The sequence below is a fragment of the Akebia trifoliata genome, chromosome 3 (assembly GCF_017979445.1).
Source record: "Akebia trifoliata isolate Shusen 1 chromosome 3, ASM1797944v1, whole genome shotgun sequence".
In the NCBI taxonomy this organism is placed as follows: domain Eukaryota; kingdom Viridiplantae; phylum Streptophyta; class Magnoliopsida; order Ranunculales; family Lardizabalaceae; genus Akebia; species Akebia trifoliata.
In genome coordinates, this window is record NC_141377.1 from 4,465,185 (window position 1) to 4,487,295 (window position 22,111).

General features: G+C 33.9%; 2 protein-coding genes across 2 annotated transcripts; one reads left to right on the forward strand and one right to left on the reverse strand.

Annotated features, from left to right (window-relative positions):
• Positions 1-5,660: 5,660 nt before the first annotated feature.
• Positions 5,661-7,436, reverse strand: LOC147405635 (MLP-like protein 423). Its single transcript, XM_086433433.1, has 2 exons — positions 7,204-7,436; positions 5,661-6,068 (listed from the first exon to the last, which is right to left on the reverse strand). Exons 1-2 carry the CDS (start codon positions 7,388-7,390, stop codon positions 5,797-5,799), a joined length of 459 nt encoding a protein of 152 aa, XP_086289559.1. The 5' UTR covers positions 7,391-7,436; the 3' UTR covers positions 5,661-5,796.
• A 7,493-nt stretch (positions 7,437-14,929) lies between these two features.
• LOC147405636 (uncharacterized) lies at positions 14,930-21,725 on the forward strand. Its single transcript, XM_086433435.1, has 2 exons — positions 14,930-16,034; positions 21,465-21,725. The coding sequence occupies exon 1, from the start codon at positions 15,482-15,484 to the stop codon at positions 16,031-16,033; it is 552 nt and encodes a 183-aa protein (XP_086289561.1). The 5' UTR covers positions 14,930-15,481; the 3' UTR covers position 16,034; positions 21,465-21,725.
• The last annotated feature ends 386 nt before the right edge of the window (positions 21,726-22,111 follow it).

Consider the following 22,111-nt stretch of genomic DNA (forward strand, 5'->3'; position numbering starts at 1 on the left):
GGAACCATGGCTTCATGATAATGGTTAAGGAAACAACTTGACATGTATACATATAGGTGTGTTTTGGGTTGCGGGGGCTTTAAATTCATTGAGCTTTAGTTCGAGTACCTTTATCTTTGTTAGCAATATGTCATTTTATTTGTCAAAAATTCACGAATTCTTTGTTTTTTGCAATAAAGGTATTATTCTTCTAAACTTTTTCTTCGGGATATAGAAGGAAAGGTCTATGGTTCTGCACATCTATGCACTAGCCACGTCAATCGAGTACAAATTGTGTATGTTTTTTCGAGTCATTTTATCATTAGTGTAACATAAAAGGCCAAAATATCCAAAACTTTAATATAGAGTCATGATAATTTGACTCCTTTTTTTATTTGCTCTCTTCACATAACCATAGATCCTTTTGTTACGGGATACTCAAGGACATATCTTTATGATTTTGTGAAGGCACCGTACAGAAAAAGAAAGTCAGATTATTAGGACTCTTTAATATATCCAAGACAATGTTCAAATTAGTTGTTTGTTCACCAAATAGGTGACAACCTTTCTAAATCCCCAAGAGCACTTCCTAAGCATTGCCACCCCCCTACGGTTTGGTATAATTCTATGTTGACCCCCTAATGTTTCAATAATTGCACACCCCCCCTATAGTTATCTAACGGATTTACTTACCCCGTTTTGTCCACTAGCCGTCAACCAAATAATTAAAAATGATTTTTACTTTTTCTAAAATTCATTTTACCCTTTTTAAAATACTTATTTTTTTTTTGTTATAAACAAAAATATCCTTGTGAAAAACTGGATTTATTTGTGAATGTCTAAATGGGTAAATTTTTATAGTTTTAAAATTTATTTATTTTTTATGAAAAAAGATCAAATGAGAGGTTAAATAGCAAAATACCATCTGAACTTTAACACTGTGTGTGAAAGGGGATATAAGTGCAATTGTCAGAATGTTAGGTGGTCAACATGGAATTATGCCAAATCATAGGGGTCAAAGTATAATTTACATAAAAAAAACAAGTGTTTTGACTAGAGGTTGAAGAGGAGGGTATTTCAGTCATTTTTGGTAGTCTCTCGTGGAAGATTAATTAGAAAATGTAATGGGTTTCTCAAAATTACCCATAATTTTTCCCAATTGGGATTCCATCAATGGTTCAGAATTCAGATCACACTTTATTTGCAATTTGACCATTATGGGTATGTGTCTTGTGATCCATGAAAAAAAAGTGGGACCCTCTTTTCATAGGTCATGGTCTTGTAATATCTGCATTGAAGTTTGATGGATCCAACCAACGTGCCTGTAGAGCAATATAAGGGTGTGAGGATCTTATACTGAGTTACCCAAAGTCACTATGTCCTTTGAAGGGTCAAACTATCCATGGCCATTTTCGTCAACACTCTTTTGGTAAACCTATGCACCATTTAAATGGTGTGTTGGTTACTTCATCCTTTCCATCAATGGGTCATCGCATTTATGCTGATTATTCCCAATCGATGAACCATAATATCTTGCATTGAAGCGTGGTGGTTGGATGATGCCCACCGTCCCATAAATAAATGGATACCATCTTGGTAATTTTATGTTTTGGTAGCAATCTACATTATGAGATCAATCCGATGGTGAGGATCATACGTATATAGAATAATTGGATTATAGAACTCATTACTTACTATGATTTGGATTAATGAGATGGCCCACCAATTGGATGGTACATGGGGTGATCGGTGATCGTAGATTGCATCTTAAAGCTTCAAAACTCTTTATTTTGGTTTAATTATTGGACATTGATGTTCACTTCAAAAGAATGTGGCCCTCCATTGGAACTTGATGGACCATTGTGAGATCGATTAGAGGTCTCGATTAAAAAATTCAGAGCTTGTTTACATGCACGAAACGTACTTTGAAGTCCACAAATTTACAAATTTTTAAGCATTTCAAGTGTGTCCAAGTTTAGGTAAATCTTTTAAGCATTACAAGTTTACAATTCTTTATAATAGTGTAAGTTTAAGGTTTGTTTATTACAATTTTTTTCGACGGCTTTTTGAGCTTTGAGTCGAACAAGTCGGAAAAGCAAATTTGTTGGTAACAACTTCTGCTTTAACAGTTTTTGCAAGAAGTATAGAACTGTATTTTTGGAAAGCCTTCCAAGGATTGTTTTTGCGCGCGAGCCACTATGAGAAGCCAACACCAAAAAACTTATAGGGCTGAAATGACAATTTCACCCCTCATACTTATTAACTTATCGATCAAACATAATTAATTCAACCTTTCTCTTCTACTTCTTTTACTAATTTTTTGTCAGCTTTTATAACAAACAAGATTCTCCTAAATACAACTTCCCAGATTCTAAGTTTCTACGTCTCCTATACACAAAATCTTGAAGCAGAAGCTTAAATCTATAACAAATAGACACCTGGTAAATTGTTTGATTTACAAGTGGGCTTAATTGTATGATAAAGTAATCCAGAACATTTAACCAACAATGAAAGAGAAAGTTGGGGGTTAGTTGTTGAAGCAAGTTTATGAATTTAAAGCTCTATACCTAATGAATTACTATATATACAACTGTTATTGTTTCTTAAGGCTCTTATACTCAAAAACACAAACCCCTGGTTTTGATCACATTTGGAACGTCGACCTCGTTTGGATTGAATATGGATCATGGATCGATTTGGTTGGATTGTGGACCCGGTTTGGGTCGAATATGGATTGTGGACATGGTTTGAGTCGAATTTGAATCGTGGAACCGATTCAGGTTGAATTTGGATCGTGGACTTGATTGAGGTCAATTGAAGGGTAATGACTTTGATTGATGAAGATTGATTTAAAGAATCATCATTGATAGTTGAAGAAATGTGGTGGATTCGAATCGTATAGAATGATGAACGGGCTCGATTGAGGCCCATTAATGGAAAATTGTTGATGAATTTTAAGTTTAGGTTTCATAAGACATAAGCACTTGAACGTTTTGAAACTTCTTTCTTTTTTGAAATTCATTTTGAAACGTCGAATGAAAACAAGGGTTTCATCACTTAATTGGAGAGCCGCAAATCGATGAGCTTAAGGATTAAATAATTTGACACATTTCAACTTGTTAACTTTTAAATCCAAGAAATAAACAAGAAAAAAAACAATCACTATTATTAAAGGTAAAAAAATGATACAAGAAGCAATTTTTAAAATCCGTATTTCAAGAATGGATTGGCATATTTTATACTGATCCGTACTTGAAATACAGACCAATAAGAAAAAAAATATGGATTGGGGTATTTTGTGCAATGGGCTATGAATCACAAGTACACTTCCATTTTTTTTTTTTTTTTTTTTGGTGTCAATCCCTTACAACTTGTATACATTCAATCTCACAAAAAGAAAAATAAAGAAAGGAAATAACTATTTCAACACTCTCACAAAATAAATGAAACATAGAAACAAGAAGATGGTTAAAAAGCAAGAATTTTTTTTTTTTTTTGTTCTTTTGAAAATGGGCTGAACTTATTTCCCTAGTGGAGTCGTCAGTTGTAGATATGTGATTTTTAAATTCGAAGTTCACCTTTACGTGGATTTGGAGTTATTACCATTCTTTTTTATAAAGGAGTGTGAATGGTCACCCGAAAAGTATTTTTAGAAAAAAATGTCATTTTGGCATTTTAACGACTCTTGTAGGGATTAAGACATCAATCCACCTAGGATCTAGGTAGTTGTTTGATTAGAGAGAGGGGAAGGTGTTAAGCACCACACTCTCTTTATCAAATGATGGTAACCTTAACAATGTGGTCATTTTAGAGAAATAAAAGAAATAAAAAAAATTTGATTAAGCGACAGTTTTGTACCCTCGGACATGAGAGATTTTTGATGTCGACTTAAACTAGGAGGGTCATCTCATCGAGAGAAGAGACCCCACTATATTTTTGCCTTAAACTCACATAATTTTAGGAAAAGTATGGGTTTTGTGATTATGAGCCCATTCTCATGGAAAGAGAATGGCCAAACTATTGATAGCCTCTACACGTTTTGTGGTGTGTCCAACTTGTGATTAGGGATTAAAGATGATATACTTTTATTTTGAAAAATGAGCTTCAACTCCTACACTTTCGACCGAACTGAGGTCCAATCTATTAGAGATAGAAGAGGGTTAGAATTACATCCTATGGTTATTCTAAATCAAAAATAAAATAAGAAAAGTGGGGAGGATAAAAGAGAGAAGGGATATTTTTCACATCCCTTTTGTCCTTACTCTACCTTGTCTTTGACTTGACTTTTTTTTACTCTTATTCTTTGTATTTTTGGAGTGTTTTCTTTCGATTTGACTTGAGTAGCTTGTAGTGTAGAACTTGAAGGCTGATGGAATCCTTGTGTTGAGAGTTGAGTAGGTTAAAAAGTTCATTTTTTGAAATTGAGAGAGATGAAAGTTGAGAGTTGAGTGATAAGAGAATTGAGAGAAATGACTTGAGGGATGGGGGGTGTTCAAACATGGGTTTTTTAGAGGGATAGAGGGTTTTTATAGATTTTGAAGATTGACTTTTGGGGTAGAAATGTCAAAGGTGGAGGGTTAAGACTTATGGCACGAGGTGTAGGCATTGGGAGGTTATTATTTTGATGTTGGAGGGGGTATTTGTGTAAGGTGTTGGGAATTGATCATTTTTTACTCAAATAGGTTGGATTTTTCAACCCATATGGGTTGAATATTAGGTGGGGTTAAGTGATATGGTATTTGGTTAAAAGAATGACTTATATAAAGGATTAGGTTATTTGATTTTGGGATATTGGAAGTCGTGGTGACAAGTGTCCCAAGGGTGTGAGTGTGTGTTAGGTGAGTTGATTAAGGAGAAGGGGTATAGGTTGATTGCTTTTTGATGGAATAATGGGGGTAGGTTATGCATGAGTGTGGGTTAATTTATTTTTTGAAAATGATGATGGGGTTGGGTAGAAGGATTTGAGGGGTGAAGAGTAGTGGTGATAAGTATCCTCCTTAATGATCAAGGATTCCATGAATATTGATTGTGTTGATCATGGGTATGGATATGACTATGGGTAAGGGTATGAACTTTAGGTTTGGGATTGATTGGATTGGGCTTATGTCTTGAAGAGGGTTCAGGTCTTAGGATTGACTTGGGTCTAGGGTTTGGGCTAGAGTTGGGTTGCATGGGATTAAGGTTAAGTTGGGTGGGTTAAGACATTGGTTAGGGTTAAGCTTGCCTTAGGGTGGGTTAAGACATTGGTTAGGGTTAAGCTTGCCTTAGGGTGAAGCTAAAATGAGATTTAGGGATTGAATCTTGGTGGACCTTAGGTGGACTTATCACATTTTTGACTTTGAGGTTAGAGGAGTGAGAGATGGAGAAGGTGAGGGGTTTGTGAAGCCTCATTGTAGGTCCATGGACCTTTGGGGGTTTTTGGGACCTTTGATTTGATCAAAATATCAAGTTTCAAGGGTTTGGGATTTTTAGGCGTTGATGAATTTTACTAGAAAAATGATTTTTTTGGATCATTTCGAGCGAGGGTCAGTTCAAATTGGGGTGTCTACATTAGGAAAATCATTTTCAAGCTTATTTTCCATCCACAATCATTTAAACACATAGAGTAACTTCCACAACAAAAAAAAAAAAACAACAAACCCTAGAATTTTTGTGAACATTCTACTAGGAAATAATGATAATTAGCTCAATCTCAAACTATGTTCCTTAATTAAAATAGAGCAAATACAACTAAGATTTATTTCTCATTTTCATAAATAAGAGAAACTCCATAATTTATTGAAACCATTAACACCAACTCAACATAGACATAGTGATCTATACTTTGATAAGGTAGTCATCCAAATCTTGGAAATTCTTAACTGCAAATTCTTTCATGATGCTTGGATCAGGAGCTTCTCCACTTGCCTTTTCAAATTCACTAGACCATTTCACCAAGGTCTGATCACCTTTTGAACTAACAATTAAATTGGCCTTGAAATTCTTGAAAAAATTTGCGAGTTCTCCGTCAATGACACTATATGCTAGTGTCTTGTTCGCTTCATCTACTGCCTCGATCTTTTCCTTCGAAAATGTTACAATAGGAATTCCTATAATAAAGAACATCTTAGATGCAATACAAATTCAAAGGAATGTGCAAGTTAAAGATTCTAAATAAGTTAAAGAAAAACTAAGATATTAGTGTCTAAGTCTAACCCTAGATTAAGCCACATTGCAATAAAAATAAAAGACAATTCTTGTAGAAAGCAATAAGATTTAGAATCGCAATAAATTAACTTGAAAAAAAGCCACTCGAAACTCAAGAGCCGGCGTGGTATGTGCACAAAATCATAGATATTTTTCTTTGGGATACACAAGGAAAAAGATCTATGGTTCCGTACACACATCCATATCAACGAGTGAATTTCGAGTGGCTTTTTCAGGTCAATTTATCTTTAGTCTAAGATTTATTGTAGTTTGATAGTACCTATGTCCATGGTTACGATATGAGAGAGATTCTCAATCTTTGAGAAAGACATTATAGTTTGAGATTTCTTCAAATACTTCTTTAAAACCTCAAATTTACTAAAACCCGAGTTTTCCTAGTTGATTAAAACTTGAATTGGTAAAAAAAAATCATGCAAATTGTTATATCATGTTGCTTAGTTCTCAAAAATAAAAATAAAAAATCCTTTTAGCTAATCTGAAACCAATCTGATCACATACCTTATTTTCAAATTATCAATGTTCAAAACAATTAAAAATGTAAAAAATGATATAAAATTTAAATAATAATAATAAAAAATCCACTTTTCAACTAAAAATAAAGAGGAAAACCTATGAGACTAAAACATGTTATCTATATGTATCTAATGAAATTATGAATTATACAAAAAATATTAAAATATATTCGGATCGGATCTTTTTCAAAGCGGATTGCGGTATATCCAAATCCAATTCGAAATCAGATATGAGATTTCAATCCTAATCCGATTTTTCATGTTTTTTCGGATCAGATCGGTTCGAACATCGCCGGCCCTCACTTTGGGTAGAAACTTAAAAAATAATTAAGGATCAAAATTGGGAATTAGATTTTGCTCTAACCCTCCCTCCCACCAATTTTCGGATCGAATCGGTTTGAACATCGCGAGACCTAGCTTTAGGTACAAACTTAAAAAAATAAAAATAAAATAAGGATCAAAGATGATTACTTATATAATAAAACACATGATCAAGAAATCATACCATCAGCAAATTTTATGAGGCGGATAGAGCCCACAGACTTCCCATCTCCTTCCAATACTTCAATGCTCTTGTATTGCTCTGGGAAGATCTTGGGAAAGAGAGTAATGGAGTCTCTAATGGCCTCCCAAAACTTATCTGAAGAGGACTTCAACTCCATTTCTACTTCAACCTTACCAATAGAACCCATGACTTTATGAGAATTATTAAAGCAAAGTATGAGAATGGTTAAGAAACCAACTTGACAAGTATACATATATATAGGTGTGTTTTGGGTTGGGTTGGAGGTGGGGTGGGAGGCTTTAAATTCATTGAGCTTTTATTAGTTCAACCACCTTTCTTGCTCTCCTCTTGTAAAATTGAACATTTTGTTGTGTGGGTGGTGAAGAAAAGATGATGTTATCTTCCCCTCATTTATAAGAACTACTTTGATTATTGATTATTTGAGGTGGACCATGTATTGAATGGTCAGGATTGTTGTGATGGTTCATTGATGTGATGGTGTACTGAACCTCGGTAGTGTATTGTTTTATCAAAGATTGAACCTTTTACAGAAGACCCATTCCCCTGCTGTAAGTTTAGTGTAGAATATCTAAGGTAGTGTTTGCAGGGTCACTTCTCCTGCTTCTAGCCTCCAAAAGCGCTTTTTTCAACATTATTGTTTGGTGATTGTTATTAAAATTGCTTCCTACTTAAGCTGTTGTGTGAAAGCTTAACAAGAGTACAGACGAAAATCAAAATGAACACAAAAGATTTATGTGATTTGACAAATTACTTACGTGCACAAAGGAGAGAGAGAAAAAAATCCACTGTCAACAATAAAAGGTACAGACTCTCTATTTACAGTCATAAGGAACCTTACAAAGCAAACAAAAAAGAAACCTTACTCAAAAATATAATATATACCCAAAAAAATTCATTTCAGAGACGCTACCTTCAAGCCCACTCCGCCTCGGGAAAGGTCCTTTTTGATACTACATTGCCTTTTGAAGTCCAAGTCCAATAAGAATATTAGACATCTCACAACAAAATCGAGAGGTCAAAGAGGTGTAGAGTCAGAAGACATTCAAACCTATTATGACTTTCGACTTTTGTATGAATTGCTTATTGTTAAATCGAGAAGCCAAAAATGGGGCAAAAGCGAGAAGGGGTTCAAACCAACTTTTGGTTTTCAGTTGCTATAGGAATATGATAAAACGTTACATTTTTTGTAAATGAAAATATCATTTCATATATGACAAACATTTATGCTAATGAAAGAACAAACAGAAAAATATCAAGACAAGTACGACTTTAAACTACAGAGATTTGACATTCAGTATAGTTCGAAAGTGTTTCTAAGGTATTAATTTAATGATCAAAATGTCCAAAACTTTTAACATATCTACCAAAATGTTCATAGAAGTTTTTTGTTCACCAAATGGTGACAATTTTCTAAATCCCCAAAAGCACTTCCTAAGCGTTCCCACCAAATGACTAATTTTGTAATAATAAAGCTTTTCAAAGAGAAGTGCTTCTTTAAAAGTCTTCCCAAATGAGGCCTAGATGAAATTTAAGCAAAATTACATTCAAATCCACCTGCATCTAATGAGTTCATAACTGTTAGAACGGTGAGTAGGTGAGTGATATGCCCTTTTTTAATGAGAGTAGATGCGAATTAATAGTCCCGTCCCGGTTGTTGCTTAGAAACCCTAAAGAAATTTACCACAATTTGTCAACTCCTCCAATTCTATCTATTCTAGGTCAAGTTGACAGTGTGGGGTCATGATGATGTTGAAGGTTCATTTGCATTTTTAATGTGGTTGATTTAAAATTATGAAACTTGTAAGGTATCAAATTAATTATCTTTACTACTATTACAAGAGCCGCAGAACTCGTTCTGATTTTGACACCAAAATTTGGATCTCACAAATGCTCCCACCTTTTCATTTAAAATTAATATAATTAGAGTTATTTTGATTAAAAATCAAGAAAATTGTAATCTCACGATCTATAATCACAATAATTACTTTTCAAATGATTATACTTTGTGGATTGTAATTTATCAAAATGATGCTAATTATAATAAGAGTCATGTTGGAGTGACCTCAGGCTAGAATCTCATATCACACTTCTTGACATGAAAGTGGATAAACGCCATAGAGACTTATTTAAGTGAAAAAGCATTTATAATGTTAAAGTGACCTCAGGCTAGAATCTCATATCGCACCTCTTGAGGTGAAAGTGGATAGGAACCATAGATGACTTTTTACTCAATGAAAAGCATTTATGGTTCCCATACACTTTCACCTCAGGAAGTTCAATATAAGGTTCCAACTTGAGGTTTTTAAAGATTATATAATAAAAAAGGGATATTTCTATAATTTTGAAAATCAAGCAACATCATTGTACTTTGTGGATTGTAATTTATCAAAACAAACCTAATTATAATAAATTTAAATACAAAAGTGGAGGCATTTATGGCAATACAAATTTTGGTGTTTGACCACTTCTACTCATTATAATGGGAAAGATGTTTGCTTTGCTCTATTTAATTTTGGTAAAATATTTTCATGGAGGATGACAATTTTAAGTGCTAATGGTTTGGAATTGTACGCCATCACATGTTTTTAGGTCATATAATTGAGTTGTGTTGGGGTGACACAGGATTTATTACAATTCTCACAATTTTGACGTGAGGTGCGCACATAGCCGTAGATGGTTTTTACTTGTATCACGAGAAAACACATCTACGATTATGTGTGCACCTCACATCAAAATTATGAGAATTGCAGTAAATTCTGTGTCACCCCAGCATTAGTGCATATAATTCAAACTTTAGGAATCACAAATTAATTCTCCAAGGGTGTGTGAGGCTATTTATAGGTTTTGGCAACTAGGCTGAGGAATCAAAACAGGCCTGGGCCATTAAATGCAAAATAAATAAATAAATCTGGATGGAAGGTATACTTTGTGATACCACTTCAACCTATCTCAACTCGACAATATTTCAATTTTCTCGTCGAGATAAGTATTTTTGAGATTGTGAGATTTACAAAATTGTTTTTGAACAATGACCACAAAATCTTACTTTTGTGTGTTAAAAGTAAAATAGGAAGCCTTTTCTCAAGTATTTATTGAAGAAAGGTGATTGTTGCAGATGCTAACATTTACATGAAGTCTTGGACGTTAGTATTTTTTTTATATATTATACTATAAATAATAAAATGTATTAAATAAAAGATAAATTACCATTTTGTCCACTGAATATAATGAAATTTCAATTCCGGCTCATTGTTCATTTTAATTCCCAAAACATGAAGAGTGCGAGATTGTAGATATTTCAAAGTAACGAACTCGTTAATATAAGATAGTGAGATCGCTGATATTTATTTGAAAAGTGACAATCTAGCTATTTAATAAAATAAAATAAGAGCCATTTTTTAAGAAAAGGAGTTCTAACAAATGCTGACGTTCTCATGAAGTCTTGGACGCTAACAATTTTTACGTAGATCAATTATAGACTATGAAATGCATTAAATAAGCAGAAAGAACAACTTAAAAGCATAAACAGGTTTGGCCCACAAATTGGCTCAAATGCAATTTTGATGGGCTAAACTTGAGATGGGCCGGGCTTGGACATATAATTTTCATAGGGCTAGGCCCAATTGTAATTAGATGAGCTGGGTTAGACTGGGTTTTGTAGGCCTTTTCTTACCCTTATATAATCATGTACAGAAGTTGGCTCCATTGGAATATCCTATTAGAGTAATCTCAGGTTTGACAAATCCAAAAAATAGGATTCTTGGATTTGTTTTTATATTTTTAATAGTTTTAATATAAAATAAATATTTTTAAATTATAAATTACAGATTGTGCCATTATGTATCTTATGATATGAATTGTATACTTGTGGACAAAAGAATGCATATTTTTAATTGGCATTCAGCTAACAAGAAAATAGTATCAAAAAGGTTAGAACTCATAATCTATGATGAATGATAATTGTATTAAACGACGAGAACAAAGCACTTTAGACGAATACATCGAAGCTAGATTAAGTCAAATCCGTCCACCACTAAATAATGCAGATGAGGTGGGAGGTATCGAGTTCGACTTCATATGTCATTTGTGTCCAAAAAGTGATTTTTGAGGATTATTTTTTTATTTTTATAGTTATATTAAAAATTTTAAACTTTTTCATAACTGATTTCATATTTTACAAACTTTAGGTGGTATTTTAATTATTAATTAAAAAGATAAGGGCGTTTTGATTTGAAAAATATATGAACTCAACTTTTATCAAATTCCCGCAAATTTGTAGAAACCAATCTAGAATACATTTTGCTTCTTTTAATTTTGGATTTCTTTAAATCCCATAAACAATTTTTTATTTTTTTAACACCAAAAGTATAAATTCCCAAAATTATCAATGGAGATTTGAAACCTTATTTAGACCCATCAAAATTTTGATGAAGCACCCTCTAAAAAAAGCCATGCGGCACATTATTTTTGGTAAACTATCTCGAGAATATAGTCAATCTTGGATGGTACATTGTGAAAAATTATCTTGATTGGTGACTTCTAACCTTGACTTGATTGGAAATCTTCTATTTGTCTATTCATTAAGCCTGTAGTGAAAAAATTCAGACCTAATGACTTATAGGTACTCCATTAGACTATTCAGTCGTATACAAACACTAGAGTTCACCCATGCCTACACTATGGGTATCCTCTCTCAGGTTGAGGGTGTAAAAGACAACAAAAAAAAAAAGTTTGAGTGTGGTGGAAATTTTACCATGACCTATAAATACGACACGAAAAGGACATGAAATTAGTAAATTTGGGTCGAGCTTAATTTGGTTTGGGGTATTATTGAAAAAATTTATGATTAAAGAGGTAAAAAATGAAAAACAATAAAGTCGATTAAAGAGGTAAGAAAAACGTAAATATAGTAGAATTATGGGAGATGAAATGTAAAAGAAATAAAATGGATCCCATAAAATCATAGCTTGATGTGAAGGTTAAGGCATAAAAGTGAAAAAAAAAATAAAGTTGGAAGAGTTTTATTAAAGAATTTTCAGATAAGTGCTAATAATCTAACAGACTTTTGGTGGATGGACTTGACGCATGCTGACGTGGAAGCACATAACTTTTAAAAAAAAAAATAAAATTTCTCTTACCCGTTCTCTACCCACATTTATTTTTTTAGATTTCAAATTTTAAAGAGGATCGTTGGGCCCACATTGACAATCCAACAACACAAACATCTAGATTTCATGAAAATATTCATATTAAAATAAAATATAAAAAATAATTGTTTTTTGAGTTTGATCCATGGTGTATAAAATGGACGGCTACTAAGTACCTGCATTTAAAAATAAAATTCAATTGTGAAAAATAACTCTTTTTTATTTTTTTATTTTTAAACTTCATATAATTTTATCCTCGACAACCCCATTTCATCAAATCATGGTTTTGAATGTCACAAGGTGATTAGATCTGAAAGTTTCTTTTTTCACTATGGACAGGAGAGAGAAACTCTATTTTTCTACTTTTTATTTTTTTAATAAATTATGTGCTTCCACATCAGCCTGCGACAAGTCTATCCATAAAAAATCCGTCATATTATCATTACTCTTTTAAGATTAAAGAGATAAAAGATGAAAAATAATAAAATAGATTAAAAGGGATAAAAAGAAAATGTAATAAAATTAGATGAATGAAAATAAAGTTGAGAGGTAAAGAGAAAAACAATAAAGTGATTAAAGAGAGTCTCACTCAATAGTGTTTTGTTATATAAATATATTCCTTTATAGATCATTGGCATTATCATGCAAATTTATTTTGAATGTAAGAGATATTGACCATTAAATCAACAAAGCAAATCTAAAGCCTACTCTATTCTTGAGATTCTATTTGAGTATTCTCATTAATTTTCATGTTGAGGGTTAACTATCAATTTCACTTCAACAATTAAATCAATGTTTGAATGTTTAAGAAAGTAAGAAAGATCACAATCAAGCAGAAAATGATTTCCCTCCGAGTGAGAATATCAGTCCTAAAATATTATCTATACAATGTATTGGTCGGATTTTTACAAAATTATCCAATTAAGAAAAAATTGAGATACAAAAAATAATAACAAAGAAGATGATGATGACAACGACGATGATGATGAGATGGATTACACAAACAACGAAGTCAATACCATTGAAAATAAGTGCTTAGAACCAAGTCAAAAACTTTATAAGAAATATAAGAAGACCAAAAATGTGGACTGAGGTACTAAAAATTGATATTAAGATATACTTTCAACCAAGGATATAACATAGAGTTTGAATAATAAAATATATTGTTTGATGCCGACACCTCAATATTTGGAATAGGATTTAGATGATGATGGTAGCAGTGATGGGTATAAGTGAGACCATAGATGGTCAACATGAATAGGACACATGTTGGGGGTCAAGTCAAAAAATCAGCCCCCATGTAAAGACCAAGTTACATAGGGTTGAATGTCAAATTAGGATTTATGGTCAAATAAGCTTCATGACTAGACCTTTATGTTAGGTGTGCCACTCCATCTCCCAAACATCCTAATGATGTTTTTGGGAGCCTTACTCTTAAATATTGGAACCCTACCCTTAAAATGTTGGAAATCCATTTATAAAAAAAACATCATTTGTATTTATCTTAATTGTTAACGAGTCAAAATTTTGAAAGAACCCTCATCGTTACAAGACACATGGCATTTTGTATTTATTTTATGTCTCTACATTTTCGTCAATATTTAGAATAATTCCTTAGAAATGTCATGTGTAATTCAAAAGAGAGGGTTTCTTTAAAATTTTGAAGCGGGATGGCCGCTTCAAAGTTTTTTAACTTTATTAACAACTTTATTTTATACACATCTTGATTCTCTATAGAAACACAAATAATGATTGTAATGAAATAATTTTTTTTTTGGTTGATGGGGGGGTTCTGGACCTGTAGGCCAGACTAGCATGGGCGAGACAAATAGTCTCTTAGAACACCATATCTCACCAAGATTCTTTATAGAAATAAAAACAACGATTTAATGAAATACTTTATTTTTTGTTGACAAGGGTTCTGGACCTGTAGGCCAAACTAGCATGGGTGAGACAACTAATCTCTTAGAACACCATATCTCACCAAAATCTCTCAGGTACATACAATACCCCACAAACCACACCTACCAGGTAAGTAAAGATAAATTCTTATCGGTGGCCAACAAGTGAGTTTGAATTCAAGATCTTTTTTTTTTTTTTTTAAGGATGCCTTGGTCATTGTGCCTTAAATTTCCTAATTATTGAAATGAAATACTTGTGATTATAGAGGTTATTCTATTTACGAAGAAAGAAGTAAGTGATAAACAAGAAGTGAAGATAACGGTTAAATTGGTAGTCCCACACTAGTGGATGGATTTTCAATGACAATAATTATTTTGTTGAATATGATCATTGTATGATTGGAGTGTCGAACATGATTTCAATGGGTCCCATCTCATTAAGAATCCTAACATATGGTAAGTAATATTGCTACATACAATGTTAAAGGTGCTCCACGTTCTAAGATATTTTTAAATTTAACACTCTTGTCATACACACAAATTAGAAAGATTGTGACCCATCATCTAATTTGAGGCACATTCTTTTGCAAGCCAGACCACTTGAGCTATTAGATTTTTAAGAGATGTCTCTAATTTGTTCTAACCATGTGCCTCATGTGGGTAGAAATTCTATTTTTGGATACTAAAAGCTTATATTCCTTAATTTACAAAATATATTTTATTTTGAGAAAAATGTTAGATCCACAAGTTCTAATCCTGCCCTAATCATCCAAAACTAACATCGGCACTAAATTCTCTGTCTCTCTCTCTCTGTCTGTCTGTTAAATAATTTCTCAAAAATCTCCACCTCTCTCTACCCTGTTTGATCTCTTTACTCCCTCTTTCTTTTTTTTCTTTTTTTTTTCTCTCTCTCCCAAATCCCAATCTTGCACTTTATTTTCTTTCTTTTGTTGGGGTTTTGTTTTCTGTATTTCTTTTCAAACCTCACTTGGGTTTTTTTTCTTCAAAATTCCACTTTTGGGTTCTCTCTACCGCTTTCTAGGGTTCTTCCTTTCTTTCTCTCTTGTTGGGTTCTGAAATTTTGATTGATTCTTTTTCTCTTCAATCTGACATTTGGGTTTTTCTTATTTTTGTTCATCTTGAATTGGGTTCTCTCAAATTTCTCTTCTTGATTCACTAATTGTCTTTAATTTCCCAAATTCAACAGCAATGTCGGAAGGTTATGCAATCGAACTCTACTTCGATCCTGCCCTAGAAAACCAGGTCTTGAAGGCCTGGAACGTCCTTGCTCGCCGTCAGATCAGTACCCAACTCATCGAAATCGAATCTCGACCACACATCACTCTCCTCTCTAATCCATTTCTTGACCCTTCAAAGCTCCAAAACGTGATCAAAACCTTTGCTTCCAAGCAAGAACCTCTGTCTCTAACTTTCTCCACAATTGGTAGCTTTCCCAATGAAGGAAACGTTCTCTTTCTCTCCCCGACACCTTCTTTGTCTCTTCTTCAGTTTCAATCCCAATTGTGTGATTTACTCAAGAAGGAAAGCGTCGAAACTGGCGAAGAATACTGCCCGGATTCATGGGTTCCTCATTGTTCGGTTGCACAAGAAGTCCCGAGGAATCGAATGGCCGAGGCTTTCTGTATATTACGGGATTTGAAGTTGCCTGTTTCTGGGTATGCGATGGATATTGGTTTGGTGGAGTTCTCGCCTGTTCGTGAGCTCTTCTCGTTTTCTCTTGGAAATGTATCAGAAATATGAGGTATCAGACCCTTTTTTTTCCCCTTTAAATTCAGAATTTAGAAGTATTATATTTGTTGGTGCTGTAATCGTATACAAATGAAGACTAGTTTAACAATGGTATTGTACTATTTCAAGGATTAGTAATGGGTAGTGTTGTGTTCGTTTAAATGATTTTTTTTTACTAATATTTGTGTAAGAATTGCGATGTTATGGCTGTGAGAAATGTTGGACTAAGGATTAAGTTTCTTCGTGAAAACTTTTTTCGATAGACTAGTGAGATTCTCTACCAAGAAGTTGTTGCTCACAGATTGGAAATTCGAGCGGGTGAGAAGATCAGTTTGTGGACTTCAAATAATTTCAATGGGTTTAGTGTTGATGTATTTGTTAATTGTGAATAGAATAACATTAATTTTAAGGGGGTGACCTTTTTAATGGTTATTGAATTTCGATTACTATTTGTCAGAATGTTGACAATAGTTAACTAAGTAAAATTTTCTATAACATCAAAAGTTGTATTAATTGCTTATAATTTGTTCCAGACCATGCAGGGCCAGTTGCATTGAGTGTTTGTTTTGTTACATTGAAATTACCCTTAAAATTTGAGCTATTAGATATTATTATGGTCTTATTAGTGGAGTTGAAGATACTTATTTCGCAGGCTTTGTGTTATAGTCACACCATATCTTGATAACCTAAGACATCTCAATGTTCCCATAGACAAACCCAAAGTTGTGGAGGAGGAATCTCGTAGAAATATCACACCCATCAGGTTTGCATACCTCTTCTGTCATGCTCAAGTGTTGACTGATTCTCTTTCCTTGAAATTCTGCTCGTGGACTCCGAAAAAGGGAAAAATGATGGGTAGAGATCATGGGTCCTACGATGCTCATGTTTGTTATTGTGATGATAGGGGAGATCAAATTAAAGAAGAGTGATACATTACTTGGTGGAGAGGAGAGGGCGCGTTACTTATAGGATAATGTTGCTAAGATATTATTGATGACTTGAAATGTACAGAGTCTGGTTGATTGGATAACAATGATGTGGCAAAACTACTAGTATTGTCCAATAGGTAAATGGATTTGGTCATGCCGTTCATTGCTACTGGTTGGGTTTATTTGCCTAGCTTAGGGCCGGGAATATGGATGCCACTGTGGCAGTATAGTAGTAATTTTTATATTTTCGGTTTAAGAATGATGTTTATGCTTGCATCTTTTGTGCTAATCTGCACAACATGCTCTCGACCTCAGGTGTACTCACAAGGTTTGAAGGATATTGGGGGTGTACTCGGTTCATCAAGCACCACAGTCTAAGATTTGTGAAGAAATAGTACATATTAATCTCAGGTTTTACTCATAGTAATTGTGGATACTTGATAGATGCTCAGGATTAGGTTTTACTCATAGTAATTGTGTATACTCAGACGCATGAAGTTATTCGGATATATATTTGGTCATAGGTTCTTATTGAGGTTCGATTATGCTGTACTATACCCAAGTATGACCAAGGTCTTGATTTGTTTCTTGGTTCTCTATTTGAGAAACTGTTATCTTAAAACCACCAAAAGTACATGGAGAATTATACATATTTTATGAATGTGTTTCATTATTCACATAATTGTTTTAGAACTCTTTCTTGTAATGCAGCAATGTGAGGGTACTGCCAATGTAAATCCCTTCCTCTGCTCAAAGGTCATCGTTGATACTCCTGGGGATTTCTTTTAGGACTATCAATAAAGCACCACTCTTCTTGGGTTCTCCCTACCCAATGAATTAATTTTGTCAGCTTGAACTTGGGTTTTCTGTGGAAAACTATACTTTAATCCATGTAACAAAGACAACATTTCTAGGATTTTGTCCTGCCAGGCACATCCTGAACCATTTTAGCTAGAGTATTTTGAAACCCTAATTCACTATTATTAAATTCTGATGCAAGAGGATTAACAAACTTTTGCAACTTTGAGGAAGGTTGTGGGTTTTGCTGTGAAGATAGTTCGAAATAAGGCTTTTGCTTTTAATCCTTTAATTATAATAAAATAGGGTTTGTTCATTGGTGTACAGAAGCTCATAGTTTCCAAGTTTATATTAGGGGAGCTCTAAGTCTATCATGAGTGTTTCGTGCCATTTCAGGACGTTTCAGCACATTGACCATTAAACATTGAATGTTTTGGAATGTATCAGAATGTTTTTGGTCAAGACCGTCTCTTTTTCTCCTGATTGAAAAGCTGTATCAAAACGAGATTTTAAATTTTTATCACGAGGAATGTAAATTTGACTACTTTGAGGTATCTGGAGGTCACGGCCTCATGGGTTTGTGCTTTATGTTTTTGGCCATTTTTCATGCTAAATGAGCTTTGGCAGTTGTGTTTTACTAATTTTGGAGGACCAGACTCCTCATTTTAATATTCTCAGCGATGTTTAGTGTGTTCCATCGTTCTGGCTGGTTTCATTAGTTTGATATTTAGGGAGCTAAGTAACAAGGAAATGACACATCTAGGATTTCTTTTATTGTGTTGATACATATTTCTCACACGTGTTGACGATTCCCATGCATATTTTGACTTGTTCACAGTGGCACCGTTTATCTTAATAATTCTTTTCATAAAATGTGATTTCTAATAGAGGGTTAGTGTTTCCCATTATCCATCTACTATAGTTTCTAAACAAGATTTACAATCTTTTCTTCATGCAATGTCTCGGTCTGAAGAAAAACTGAGATGGTCTAGACCTAAACAATGAGAAACATTCCCAAATCATTCAAGTTTTGGGGTTAATGTTTCTTTCTAGTCTCATCTGAAACCGAAATGTGCTGCTGAAGCATTCCGAAACGGAGTGAAACATTGAACCATGTTTATACAAACAACTATAGTTTTTTGAAAGTCTGGTATGTGAAAATATTTTCTTCTACTTTTTATATAATCATTTTTATATTTACAACTAATTCTTATATATATGTAACTAAAATATTATAATATTAGCTTATAATACGTGTTTATGGATGTGTCTGTTTTTCTTGCTTCTCAAGGCTCAAGGGCATTGTCTTAGAGGTCTCTTATTTGCGTTGGATAGTAACATACGCATCATTATCACTATTATGTAGTCTAGGACCTTAGTTGGAGATCAACTGTATAAATGGTTTATTGTGATTTTGATTGGACATCACAATAACATGACCAAGCATCACATACAAACCCCAAGGGGTAGGCCTAGTGGCAAGCTGAACCTTGATAAGCTCCTCAGGAAGGGTAGGTCAAGTGTTCGAAACCCCACGAAGCAATGAATTCCTTGGGGGCACCCTCCATGGTCCGGTTGACCCTCGACTCAACCAGTTGCACATAAGACTTTCCAAGGGGGCGGTGTTTGTGACTGTGTGATTAGTCTCATCCGAAGGGTGGGGATACCCACTATGAGACAAAAACAAAATACTTTCTATCCCTCCTCTTTTATCTAATCAGCTACCACATTGTGTTGTTTTCTGGAATATTTGAAATAACCACAAACAAATTGATGAGATGTTAAGCACATGATCCTACGTGCTTTACAGTTCAGAGATTATGAAGGGGCTGACTTACTAGGATCTGCTTCCTTACCTTTCAACAGTAGAGTTGTGATCCGATGAGTTATTTTGAGGTGCCTTAGAAATATCTCATTCTCCCACCTGAGCATGAATTGGATTGGACGTCGATAGGCTAATGCCTTCTAGTTAGGAATGTAAATTCCTATTTCCCATTTGAAAATTAATTTGGATGGCCGTGGGGACACTACCAGGCCATTTATGATCAAAAGAAGGCAATTTGATCTTCTCTTACACTGGTTGATTTGCATATTGACAGAAATAGAGGTTAAAGGGCACGTAATAGCCTTGTTTTGAAGTCCATGCGCACTTCAAACAACAACAAAGCCTTATCCCAAAGTTTGGATTCAGCTAAACGAATCATGTTCCTTCACTTCCACTCTGTCCAAATTCAAGTCTTCTGTTATTTAGAGTGAGTTCATATCTGCTTTGACGTTTTCCACCCAAGTTCTTTTGGGTCTTCCTCTCGCTCATGTAGGACCTTCAACTTGAATATTTGTTCTAATTGGGAATGTAATCTTCCTTGGTTGAACACGCCCAAACCATCTCAGCCGGCTCTCTTAGTTTATCGCCTAGTGGAAGAGAATTTGTTTGGCTCTATGGCATTTGTATTTGAGATATACAACATGCAATGTGCATCATTTGCACTGTTACAAATGAGCATATTAAACATCCATTGCGAGGCAAATTTCAGAGATAAAACGGGGCCCATCTCTGAGGATTTTAATTTTTTCTATGGAAGGAGGAATTCTTTTTTATCTTGCGTGTTTCATAATAAGTCATTTTACTTCATAAACCACGAGGGAAAAAAGAATTGCCCTATCAATTAAGGTTTTGGTCATGCTCACACTATTTTTATTTTATTTTTTATGGGTAAGCTGGACTTGAACCCACGACGTCAAAGTTTGTCAAACCAACTGAGCTATGGGTCTAAGTTCGTGCACACACTCTCTACCCACTGCAAAGTTAACAGATATATGGCATATAGCACCAAAACTTAGTTTAGAAGAACATATTTCGACGAATTCCATGGTTGTTTCGAGAAGAGTTATGTAACAATTTAATATGATCTTGTCCTGGCTCTCTTTGGAATGGGTTGATGTTATAATTGTTTCTTGTCTATTGTTTGACCAAAAGATGTTTTGCAATGCTTGTCCTAGTGGCTGACTGGATTAAAGTCTTTAATGTGCAACAAAGGAGAGCTTGGACAGGTTAGGGTTGGAGATGTTTAAAAAAATTAGTATAAGGTGGGTTTTGCTTATATTGGACCTTGTAGATTACACTATTGAAGCTAAAATCCTATCAGTCGAGCTCAACTACTGCTGCTTTTGGATGGAGAGAATTTTCTTACTTCATGTTTGATAGCAAGAGGTGAACCTTTGTCTCTGGTGATTCTTGTTGGAAGTGATGTCCATATTCAATAGGTTAACCATTTAATGGATTCCTATTCCTCCATTATTATAGTTTGGCATATTTACCATGAATTTTTTATGTCTGTATGTTGACAAGGTTTAGGAAAATTTACATTGGAATTGTTTTTCATCTAAATTTTGCTCCATGTTTTTTGTTTAAATCTTAAGATTTGAATTGTGACTTGTTTTTTTAATTTTTTAATCTTTTAATCTAAAGATGATCAGATACAACATCCAAATCTATCGGGTGAAAATATGATATGAATCATCATTTTTTTAATTTTTATAATTATAGGTAAGCTTGATTTGAACCCACAACCTCAAAGTTGTTTTGCATTGTATCGGACCAACTAAGCTATGGGGGTCTAAGCCCCAGCAGCATTGCCAATTTGAGTATCTTACAAGAAAAGTTTTCATGTTGTTGCCTTCTCATATAGTTGATGCTTAAAATGATAAAACTGCAGGTTCAAGCCCAAACAAAGAAACTTATGAAATGCAGGGGTACTTGCTGGAATTTGGAAATATGGCTTTTTACTGAATCTCATGGACTGGTAGGGTGATCTTTCTACTCAAAAATCTATCTGACTTGGTATTTTAGGCCTTTTTTTCTTTGGTGTAAAATTTTAATAGTTTTTTTTCTTTTTGTTTTTCGAGTGAGGACTTCATTTTTCATGTAATAAACATTGTTCTTCTAAGCAGATCTTATGCACTAGAGGGTCTACATACATGATGTGTCATCGAACTCCTGTAAAACATTTGAACTTCTTGTCGCAGACCTAATCCCTCATTTTGTAGTGTCCATGTGCTGCCACCTGATCTAATCCCCATGACCCCAATATGTTCGAAAGATATGCGCACCTTTCAAGCTTATGTACAAATGATAACACATAGATTTGGGGTGTAGATCGAAATACACGGCCACGATACAATGGTTACGATAACAAGCTCAAATTCTCTATCATCATTTACATGTTAGAACTATCATACTATGAAGTATGAATAATGTGAGACACGTACACAACGTTCTAGACTCTTTTTAAGTAGTTCATGACGCTCTGAACACTCTCCAAACTTTTCTAGAAGACTTCAATTCCTCTATAACTTGTTCAAG